The sequence below is a fragment of the Dysidea avara genome, chromosome 1, assembly GCF_963678975.1.
Source record: "Dysidea avara chromosome 1, odDysAvar1.4, whole genome shotgun sequence".
Lineage (NCBI taxonomy): Eukaryota > Metazoa > Porifera > Demospongiae > Dictyoceratida > Dysideidae > Dysidea > Dysidea avara.
This window is the reverse complement of record NC_089272.1, coordinates 11,177,618-11,189,497: the sequence shown is the minus strand read 5'-3', so window position 1 is coordinate 11,189,497 and position 11,880 is coordinate 11,177,618. Positions and strand designations below refer to the sequence as shown.

The 11,880-nt window shown below is 34.6% G+C and overlaps 2 protein-coding genes across 3 annotated transcripts in view; one reads left to right on the top strand and one right to left on the bottom strand.

The window, feature by feature from the left end:
- The window catches only part of LOC136256185 (uncharacterized), a 163,240-nt gene extending 153,273 nt beyond the window's left edge, over window positions 1–9,967 (top strand). Inside the window, exons 12-19 of the mRNA XM_066049136.1 lie at window positions 63–119; window positions 175–477; window positions 1,802–1,852; window positions 3,444–3,740; window positions 5,494–5,799; window positions 9,230–9,292; window positions 9,343–9,619; window positions 9,669–9,967. Coding sequence (XP_065905208.1) covers window positions 63–119; window positions 175–477; window positions 1,802–1,852; window positions 3,444–3,740; window positions 5,494–5,799; window positions 9,230–9,292; window positions 9,343–9,619; window positions 9,669–9,684 — 1,370 coding nt within the window. The 3' untranslated portion in view covers window positions 9,685–9,967. The remainder of the gene's footprint in view (window positions 1–62; window positions 120–174; window positions 478–1,801; window positions 1,853–3,443; window positions 3,741–5,493; window positions 5,800–9,229; window positions 9,293–9,342; window positions 9,620–9,668) is intronic.
- The window catches only part of LOC136256193 (AMP deaminase 2-like), a 201,193-nt gene continuing 199,218 nt past the window's right edge, over window positions 9,906–11,880 (bottom strand). For both annotated transcript variants that reach the window (XM_066049141.1, XM_066049144.1), the window contains exon 21: window positions 9,906–10,273. In XM_066049141.1, the coding sequence (XP_065905213.1) occupies window positions 10,115–10,273 (159 nt within the window). In that variant the 3' untranslated portion in view covers window positions 9,906–10,114. The remainder of the gene's footprint in view (window positions 10,274–11,880) is intronic.

The window sequence follows — 11,880 nt, the reverse complement described above, 5'->3', positions numbered from 1 at the left end:
GTGTTTGACATAGTTGTTGTACTGTATTTCCTTTTAATTAAATGGTATATTGCTACATACAGGTTTACCCTATCCATTTATTACCACCAATGCTACTGAGCAACATGCAAGTTCAAATTGTAAGTTTTTGAAACTTCTGAATGTATAGCTGTGCATATGTGACATTTTATTTAGTTGAAGAGTTGTCTATTTCTGATATGAAACTGATCAATGATAAAATTGTACCAAAGGTGTCAGCGTATTGGCATGTGGTACTGGTTTACTTAGAATATGATGTTGCTTTTAAGAAGGAATTGGAGAAGAAACACAAGGGTGATCCCCAACAGTGTTGTACTGCTCTGTTTGAAGATTGGATTACTTCTAGTAGGGGAGTAGGTCCTAAGACCTACAACAAATTATTGGAAGTGTTTAGTCAGACTCCTGACATTGCTGGCTTTACAGCAGAAATTAAAAACTGTTTAGAAAAGGAAGGAATTAGTAAGTTTGCTATTTACTAGACACTTGTCTGTATAATGTGTATGGTCACTTGCACACAAGATGAAAAATAATGTATGATACTTAGTCAACATTACCCAGGGATAAGTACTGTAATCTCTGCTCGTATTAATGCTTACATGCAGATTCAGTTATAATTATATTCGCTAAGCCACACCATATACTGACACAGAATATCAATATTAGTGACTGGATCTGCAAGGACCCTGCATGTTAGCAGATTTTTCAAATTCCATTTTTAATACATATCTAGATAGCCAAAGGGATAGTCTGCCAAAGTTTCAGCCCTAGAAGCTGAGAACTTTCAAAGTTAGAGTACTACAAAGTGGTAACAACAGATTTGTGACAATATAGAAAATAAACTACAGGCGCTTGATTAACCAGTCATAACTTATAAATGTAGTTATCTGCAGATTTACACCACCAGGAACTCCATGAAAAGGTGAATCCATTGCTGGGTAACTTTATTCTTTCAGGTCATTCCTGTCACCAGGGTGAAGGTGAAAAGTGAGGGAAAATGTCAGTAAACTACTTGTCCAATGTGAAATTAACTAGTGCTCATATCTTTCATCTTGGGAGCACTGCATGACATAAAACAAAGATTTTCAAACTCTTGTTGCTTTGGGGAACATGATGCTATCAAGGCTTTTGCTGTTGTTAAACACCTTCCTTCATGCTGAAACAAGAGCTTTACAAAAATAATAATTATTGAATTTTTATGTTTTCAATATTTTACCTGTTGCATTTTATACATTCTACTGTAAAATTATACTTGTGCTAACATGTGGGATTTAGTGTTGTTTTAGGTAACTATAACTACAAGTACTTTTAGTAAGGCAAATATGTATTAGTTAACTAAAACTATAACTGAAAGCAAATCCATTTTATGACTAAAACTAAATCTATAACTATAAAACAGCAGAATAATTAACCAAAACTAAATCTAAAACTAAAAAGATTTTCTTATGTACAACTGAAACTGTAACTAAAAGGTTTTTTATAGATTTTAGTAGAACTATAAGTATAGCTAAAAGATTTTCACATTTTAAACTGAAACTATAATTGAAACTAAAATAACACAGAGAATATAACCATAGCTCAATCTATAGCTGATAGGAATTAACTATTACTATCATTATTGACGAAGCTATGACTACAACTAAAACTAAACGTCCTTACTAAAACAACACTAGTGGGATTCTTGCAAATTTGGCCACATTAATTTTATCCTCAGCACATATATGTAACATAATAAATACAACTAATACTGTAGTAACCATTGTGATGAAAATTTCACACTTTATAGGAACATCTGCTGCAGATGTGGATGAATCCAGTCACATGGAAACTACAGAAAGTAAGTGTATGTATATATGACTGTACATGCTGTAGGCTAGAGCCTATTAGGCATTCAAATCAGCCTATTATGGTTTTGAATTGGCCTGCATCAAATATTCCAGCATAATAGGCTGAAATGTTATGCCATCATAATGTTAGTGTATTAGGTAAACTATGGAGCAATTAATTCCATGAAAATAGTTTTATACTTCCTAATTGGAAACTGTAATAGAGCACTTAAATGTATTGTACACAACTCCTTAGACTGATACTCTCTAATAGAACAATCTCTTTGTAGTGAAATACAAGCATTTACTAATTAAAATGTTCCATGATAATTTTTAAGAAATGTTGCTAACTTAGGAGCATAATGTAAGCATATTGGGAACACTGAAGAGCATAATAGGTGAAAATTTTGAAAGCATTTTAGGCAACATTTTGAGCATATATGTCTCAGGCCAAGTTTTGAGCAGTACTTAGAAATGAACTTAAAATCATACGCACTATCAAAATTATTTGAATGTTTACTGTTTCATTAAAGTGTACCGTATAACACAAAAGCAGAGAAAATTAATTTTGACAAATACATATCAGAGTTCACCCTCTTGTGTGATGCCACTGCAATTAATACAAACATTTTAACTGTTAGTTTTATTTACACTTTTCAGAAATATGTAAGATCAATATATCCATCAGGGACCATTTTACTCTAATACAACAGTCAGGAAATACTTAATACTTGTGTCATTTAGCTAAATATTTGATGAAGTATAAGTTTTAGGAATCATACAATCAAGCATCACGATCAAGCTACACTACATAGTCATGGGCATAGTTATACAAAGGCACGAGTGCTCTGCCTGATATAAATGCATGAGCCTATGAGGGTCGTCAGACCTGAAGGTGAGTACATTTATACAGACAGAGCATGAGCACATATTGTATAACTGTTATGTACAATAGGTAGGGATAGTCTCACAGGACAGCTGCACCTCTTATAAAGGCCGGGTTTCTAACATTGATTATGGGTGACCAAGCAGAACATTTCGGTGACGCTCTACAGTACTACAGCCACCTGAGATATTGCGCTTGACCAAAGCTAGTATGTTATGGGCTATAGCACTAACCTGAATTGATGCTCAGCTCTCGATCATTGTGTCGCATTTAGCATTTGATTGCCTGTGATTGTTCTCTAATTTATACATGAATACTTTCTGTTCTAAACAAAGAAACAATGGTACCTTCTTAGTTGTAAAAGACATTACATTGATATTAAACATGTCAAACATGCAGTTTTCGAGCATTAATGACACACTGACAAAAACATACACTACAGGTTTTTAAGCTTCTATGTGTTTTAAGTGGCATCCCATACCATTGGAAGAGGTATACTATTCAAACATGTGAAAGTCAAATTTTATACAATTGGTTATATACAGTAACTATACACCTTGCAGGTTAAACTGATTCAGTTACCAAGGGTAATAATTATCAGTCTCCCAATTCAACACCATTAATTGTAGTGTTATTCTCATCTGCAACTAGTCAAGTATAATGTCACTGCTAACCACTATATGTGTACTATATGTGTTGTATATTCTTTGTTTCAGGTGAATATAAACTTTTTACACATTTCTATGCAAGACTTGCTGCAGTACTATCAGTTTCTTCTTTATCACATCACCTTGTATCTGCAAGAATACTTACTACAAATGAAGAGGAACAACTTGATGCTATTGATAACAGTACTGATAAGGCTGCTTTTGTGCTGAGAAAAATAGCAGCACATCTTGAAGGAGGGTTCACAGAAAGTTTTCATTCTCTTTTGTCTTTAATAGAAAACCATGGTGATATTTCTAGTATTCAATTGGTATCTGAGATTAAAAGTGGAATAATATCACTTACAGGTAATGTATGCCAGTATATTATTGGTGTATATTACAAATTTATTGTAAATTGCACATCAGAGGTTTACGGGAGATGGCATTATAGATTTTAATTGCCAAGGGTGGCAGGCTCAATTTGAATTTTTCATCACTGGTGTTCCTGCACTAAATACAGCATTTAGATAGATGCTTAGTACCACATAGCATAGATGAAGTGTGGCAGGCGAGTATCAAATGGTAGGTTTCTGTGGATTATGCCAGCATAATTTTATAGCATGAAAGATAGTGATATATATATATAAAGTGTGGAAATTTCTGCCACAACAAGTCCAATTTCTGCTACAAAAGTCAAGGACGCTGACCAATTTTGGATGGTGAGGCATCACTGCAATTTAGGGCCAATCTAACACTCTACAGAATGAATACTGTCCACAGTGGGTTTAAATTTTAAAGCTTCACACGGGCAGTCATGTGCCAATTAGTACAAAGGCCTGATGAAACAGTCAACCTAGATATGTAACTTAGCATCAGCATAATATTTTGTCCATCATGCCTGATCATTTGAATTAAATGATGGAAGCTCTGATGAATGAAAAGCTAGTTTCTGTGTAAAAGTATTTTCATATGATTTGGTTGAATGATGGCTCTATTAGAGTAGTTCGATCTTCAATAAAAATTTAGGTGTAAGAAATTTTCATACAAATTTTGCATACAGAAATTATCTTACAATGAAAAAAACAAAACAAATTACGGTACTAGCTTTTTATTAATCAGCTACCACAATGGTCTAATTCCCACTGAGCTAGCCACAGATAACAGCATACCTCAGTGTAATTTCTTTCTTACAATCCACTTGCAATCGTATAATTTCCCTAAGTATTTGCTGATGTGCTAAATACACAAGAGAGGCTAATTGCATTACTGTGGGTCACTTTGTGGTTGTCCTAACTGAGTCAGGTGTAGGGAACCCGCTGATTTTGCTCAATATTTTACCTATTATGCTATGCCGCACTGCCCAAAATTTTGCCTATTATACTTAAATTAGTGCTCAATATGCTAAATATTTATACCTCAGTTCCATGTATTTTTTTAGTAAATTTGCACTTTATGGGAAAACAGTAAGTTGCTGAAGCACAGACTCTAAATCCTTGCTTGTTATTCTCTGACTGTTCTATTAGAGTATATCAATCTTTTTCTATAGCAAAAGCAAGAATTCATGGTAATGCACAAGTATTCTGCCTATTATGCTAGCATTATGCTCAATACTTTCAGGCACCTATTATGCTCATTATTATGCCAGCATAATCGGTGGATCTCTTGTCAGGTGTCCTACCAGTGAGACACATGATACCAGGTTTTTTGTAAATAAGACACCTCCACACATCAAAGGAAATGCTGCATGCCATTGTCTAAACAATAAACGTAGTATGAGAAAAGTTTTGTAGTCTCAGTTATTAGCAGTTATGATGATCACACAGTCATACTTGTTGAAGTGCACAACCTGTACAAGAGCTAGACCATACTAAACATCCTATTCCTTGTGTCACTGATTTCTGTCACATAGTTAACTCCGAACCAGCCTGTGTAGTTTAAGGGTTAAAATCAGCAGTCATAGTATAGTTACCCAATGGTATGATCAACTTGTTTTTGTCTGGTGTGCAAATTGAAATGAGGTTGCATAATTAGGTTGTATACACTGTACGTACTATATGCACAAAAATTAATTCAGTGTCCACCTTAATCAGTGTACTATGTTTTTTTCTCTAACTTACAGATGCCATTAAAGAATACGAAGTGTTCATTAAATTCTATGGAAAACTTGCATCAGTGTTGCCAGTTGCTACCTTATCTTCTCATCTTGTTAGTAAAAATTTACTAAACACAACTGAAATACAAGAGCTCTATGCTATTTCTGCAAGTGTTAAACAGGCTGTTTATGTTCTGAGGAAGATTTCATCATCTTTACAAGTTGGTCAGACTCAAAGCTTTTATAGTTTCCTCACAACAATAGAAAATCATGGTAATGCTGCCAGTATTCAAGTGGTGTCTGAAATGAAAAGTGAAATTGAGTCTTTCAAAGGTATATACATAAATACTGACAGTTTATTAAAAGCATGCAGAAAAGAATCTATCCATAAACAATAAGGGAACAGCATGGCTATGTCTGTGGAAATAATGCTTTTGTGACAATAATATTAATTTTAATGCCATTATACTATGTCTTAATGCCATTATACTATATCTTAATTTACTATGTCTTAATGCCATTATACTATGCCTTAATATACTATGTCTTAATGCCATTATACTATGTCTTAATATACTATGTCTTAATGCCATTATACTATGTCTCCATCATTTTCTGCACTTACAGTAATTTTTCTTCATCATTGATTGTCTTTTATACAATACAATTTGCATAATCAATTTGCAAAATACAGGTATCTACTGAGCTAAGTGGCAGACATGGTGACCAGTTGTTAGTAAAGCAAATGTGACCCAGTTAGAGCTGTGACACTTAACCGTTTAACTGACCAGTTATTTTTATAAATTCAGTTATCAGTCATTTTTTCTCATAACTGGATTACCAATCCCTAATATTTTCACTCAAAAATGTATTGTTTGGGTATTTTCAACATTGATATCACATTTGTTGTAGGATTCAGCTTACATATTATAATGACTTGTTGCCTATTACTTTGGTCACTACAGTAAAATCAACTATAAATTTTAAGGTGCACGTAGCTTAAAAACTAAGTCCTGCATAAAAATTATAGAAAATTACATTAAGTTCGTTTAACCAGATAACCAGCAGTTATGATTTTCCCAGTAACTGGTTATGATCTTCTGTCCAGTTTCATAGCTCTACACCCAGTCCAGATAAACTGGTCTTATTGCCAATTTAAAAGTATTGAGAAATGCTGGTTTTAAGTGTTCAGTGTGTTGTAGGTCACCGATGATTGAAGCTACATGTATGTACCAAGTTTTCACTTGTTTTACACCAATTTCTTGCCTTCCAGAGCATCTATTGTATTGTACTAGTGCTGAAACAATTATTTGGTTACTTGACTATTTGGTCGGTATGACACTATTCAACATGCGTACATTATGCCGGAATAATTTTTGGAATAATCGGTGGTAAAAAGAATCAGGAATAATTCTGGAATAATAGGATGATCTTCCAGAATAATTAATTAGAATTCACACATTTTTCGTTTAGTATTGAAGGAAAATTAGTAAAGGAACATCCACAATCATTGCTAGCGCAAAATCGGGCAAAAAATCGAGGTACTCTAATAGAGCAGTCACTTACCCTAATAGAACAGTCTGACAAGTTTAGTTGTGACTGCTCTATTAGAGTATCTCGATTTTGTTTTGCTTGCAAGTGGTTATATTTTCAGCTGCAGACAAATATCTATTTTGACTTTTACAATTCCAGGAATTACTCCAGGAATATTTGGGAATAATTTTGGGAATAGGTGAATAAAAAAAGAATTGCCAGAAAGAATAATAGGTAATTTAAAAAGCCTAATGTACTCAAGCCTATCGATTTGTTAACACACTATTTTAATAGTCGTTAGCACTTTGTATATTGTATTCAGATGGAACAACCTTGAAACTTAAGATTGTGAATGAAGTGATGTATCTATGCTGTAAAAATTTTATTTTAGAAAAGATAGAAATAGCTCTTAGGTTTTACCTTGCTCCCTAATAAAAGATTTCAGTACTTATTTAATAGAAGTATAAGCTTAAAGAATAATCAAATATTTGGTCATTTTGTCCCACAACTATTCGAATAGTAAAAAATGCTACACTAACAAGTAGCCAACAGCTAAATTTCCCACTATTTTAGATACAGGTAGTATTTAAACCGAGGTTGACTGTGTTAGACCAGCTCCAAAGGGGTGGGTGGAGAGGAGTTATTTTTGAACTTTGCATGGGCAAGATGAAAGGGAGAAGTGTACTTTAAATTTCATAAAATACATTTTAGGGCAAACAGTGCTTTATTGCACCGCAAAGAGTGCTTTATTGCTTTATTGCAATAAAGCACTAGTACTCTTTGCGGCACAATAAAGCACTCTTTGTGGACAATAAAACACAGTTGCCCACGTGACTTAACAGACTAATAGCCTGCAATGCTCATGCCAGTAGACTAGTCATTCAAGCCGGTGAAGACTGATAGCCTCGCCGTGCTGAGTGGTCCATCACCCCAGCCAATACAAGTTCTACCACTGGATTGCTTTTATAGACATACCTAAATGCTTTGATGATGGGTGGGAGAAGGTAACGTTGCTGTTACATTGGTTAATGTAAATGGAGAAGTCCTGGAGATATCACAGAAATACTTAACCATGTGTCACAATAGAATTGATTGTGGGTTTTGACTATAACCTGCCAAAATACATGATCAACATCTACTATGCCAAAATAATTATGGTGAACTACGTGCGAGTTACTTTGTTAAACTAGTTTGTGTGCATTCAGGCTGCTAATAGTTCGTGCAACGCGTGTTAATTATGACTCCTAGCGTATGGTGAAGCAACACAACTAGAAAGTTCCATGAATCATTTAAAGCATTGCCTTGCTAGGGGTGCAGTAATTACGCTGGAATAATTTTCAGCATAATTCCAGAAATCATTATTCTAGCATTGTGCTAGCATTTTGAAAGAATTATTAAATGTTTTGTGAATGAACTATCAATATACTCTAATAGAACAGTCACCAGATCGAGATACTTTAATAGAACATTCACCTATATTTACTCTAATAAAGCAATCAATCCTATTTTTTTGCATACTACTTTATAGAACAATCAAATATCTTGTTTATGTGCAATAATTAACCACAGAATTTTAAATAAACAGTCAATTCTCAATTTCAATTTATTGGAATAATTTTGAGAATAATGGATACGTTTTGGAGCATAATGCATTTTCCAAGAAATTCTGAATAGAATGATGCAAAGAATTATGAGCATGATTACGTCAACTCTATGCCTTGCTCATGCTATGCATATAATTATGAAAAATAAAGCACTCTGCCTCAATGCTACCCGACTTTGCCTCGTTCTTTATTAGCATCTTGTATTTTATTTTATCATATAGCCCTCACGACAATGCTTTAACATAATATTATACTTAAAGAGGAAGGCCTAAAGGAGCCAAATTATTGGCCATTCTGATCGCAAAACTGGCTAGATAGAATTTACAGCACAGGTCTGTATTTAACACCATGTACAGCCACATTCAGCCATCCCCAGGCTGGCCAGAGCTCCATTGTTCCCAGACTGTTTGTATGGATTGCCACTGTGCTTGGGAAAAGCAGCTAGCAACAGCAGCTAGCAAAAACTCACCACTTAAAAGTCTAGCTGTTTTTGATTATGAAATATAGGTAGTTTATTCATGTAGCTTTGTGTTCTTGGTGAAAAAATAATCAAATGTGATGTCATGGGCGATGCCGGTTAGATCTTTTATCAGTTCAGTTATTGCACCATGTTTCTTACTATATAGTTCACCACTCCACTTCACCTGATCACAGCAGCACATCAGATAGTAAAGAAATACTTGATCAAGGTTAGTACAATACCCTCACTACATATCAGGTGTAGTTGTAGTGTTTTTAGAGCCTACAATGAAACAACTGCTCAGTGTTGTCTACCATAAGGTTGCAGCACACTGGGACAAGCTAGCTTACAACTTAAATTTTAGTGTTCATGACACTGACACTATTAGAGAGAAGTACAAACAGGTTCCATTAGATTGCTGCTTCTGCTTACTGGAAGAATGGCTGTGCACTGATCACGGTGATCCTAAGACATGGACAGTGCTCCTAGCTGCTGTGAGGCACGTTAAACAATTACATGTTGTTGCCACACAAATTGAAGATGATGTTATAAAAATGTAAGTGAATTATTATTACTCTTTGTAATATTATGTGTAATTTGTGTAGGCATTCAGCACAATAAAGTCAGTTTGGAAATTTACACATACACTACAATAAGTTTGACAATTACTAGACTTAATACTAATAAACTGTATTGTGTGTGGAGTTTTATATTATTTTGTAGTGTTAGAAATAGTTAAGTATTGTAGGGACCAAAAAAGTTAGTTAGGAATTTAGCTAGCACTTTACATTGTAGAATTATTTTCTTATTGTGATGAGAATACACCATGCTCTATTTGATCATTTACACGCCATTGTATGTCATAACAGTAATACATCTTGTACAATATGTCACTTCACAACAATAGTTCATTATTGCATGATTTCTCTATAATGTACACAACGTATACGTGTGCATGTGTACAGTTTCTGTGATATAAATAAATTAACACAAAATTATAAAATATGTTTCATTAATAATCAGTGCAATGTCAAGGTAAGGATACATTCCATTAAGCTGGTTGTTGAGTAACTTCAATGATTGTCTTTAACTCATTCACAAGTGTCTCATGACGAAAGCTAGATCGGATGTTGGGAAGATTGCTGCAACGAATGTCATTGCCTGCAGGACCATCCTCAGTGTAGTTCTCACCAATCCAGTGCCTCTTGTACTACGATAATACAGGCATAAGAAGAATAAGGGACACTGCTTAACCCTTAAATGTGTATGAAACTTTTGGGGAATGAGTGTTTACACATTTTATGCATTCATGGCGACATTAGGTGGGATAGCTCAACTCCTTTAGCCTAAAAGTACACATTAATCGAAATTCTATTCACTTGGCTACTTGGGTAAGGTTAATAAACACTGTAACAGTGGAGACTTACTTGAAAAACAACGGCGACCAGTGTTATCCATCAACCAAACTTCTCGCCATGTGTTTAACTTCAATTGTGGGTTTAATCACATGAGCTTGTATGGCCTAATGCACAATTTAACGCTGAAGCGAATAAACTTTATTGGAAGTTGATTGGAACAACTGCCATTAAGTTATAGATCATTTTATAAAGATATGTAAAGGTTTTCCGTGCTTAAGTAATGAAGAGTTGATTATACAGCAAGTTCTGGCATCATGCCTTAGCACATAGGGGAGAGCCCTAGGTATCATTGTGACGCTTATTACATTACGAATAGAATGAAGTAAATTGTGTAGCCATAGGAGGTATGCTTTGAAAGTTATAGCACTTTGTTTACAGCCATGCGTATTTGCCTATATATAGGCTTACAGTATTGCCTTGAATTACAGCCGGTCTCTATAAACGCCTGGTCTCTCGTTTAGTTGCTGGGTTGATAACAACGTGACCACCATGAATGCCAGTTTGTAGTATTCATAGCTTTAATAGACATCATTTAATATCAACTAAAACTTTTGTTGTGTCAACAGAAACCTTTCATAGTGATTAACCTCAGATTTAGTGCTATACACTTTTGGACGAGCAATAGGCGCTTAAAGAATAAATTCCCGGGCCATAATTTGAGGCAATATGGTATTCACTTTTAAGGGTTAAACCTGCAGAGAATTTTTTGGGAAATGCGATATGGGCACACATGGTGACACTAGGTAGGGTAACTTCATTCTTACAGCCTACAAATGTGACCTAATTTTAGAAAACCATTGATATACGCACATTTATCAAAATTCGTTTTATTGGTACTTTGTTTTCTACAGGGACAGAGGAATGGACTGATTCAGCTTCATGAGTTAAGCAGTGTGGGAAATACAGCAGAAGACAGCCAGACGAGCGAATAAATCAATATGTCGAAAAAATAATCTACAGGCGCTGGCATAAACCATGATAACTTACTGATACAACAGCGTGTGGAGTTGAATCTGCTCATTGTATTTGCCATGAGTTTGTGAATCTATCAAGTACAGTTTTTGCCAAAGGTATTCTTCTGTGATCCAGAAGGCGAATTCATTGAAGAAAGATTCTTTTGTCACCACAACATAAACAAACATCTGTAAACCTGTATATTAAGATGAAACAAGGATTTTTGAACTCCCTATGAATAGGGGAACACAATGATGCCCAGGATTTATCTACTGGGGTGTCAATTCGCCCGACCAGCAAGGCAATAAAAATTGCATATTTTTTTCTGAAGCATGCATGTTTTTACCCATTGTTTTCAAATACATTTATAACAAAAGTATTATTGTGCGTAGATCGACAGTTTTCTTAAATTAGGTCACAAATACACATCGATTAAAAGTCTGTT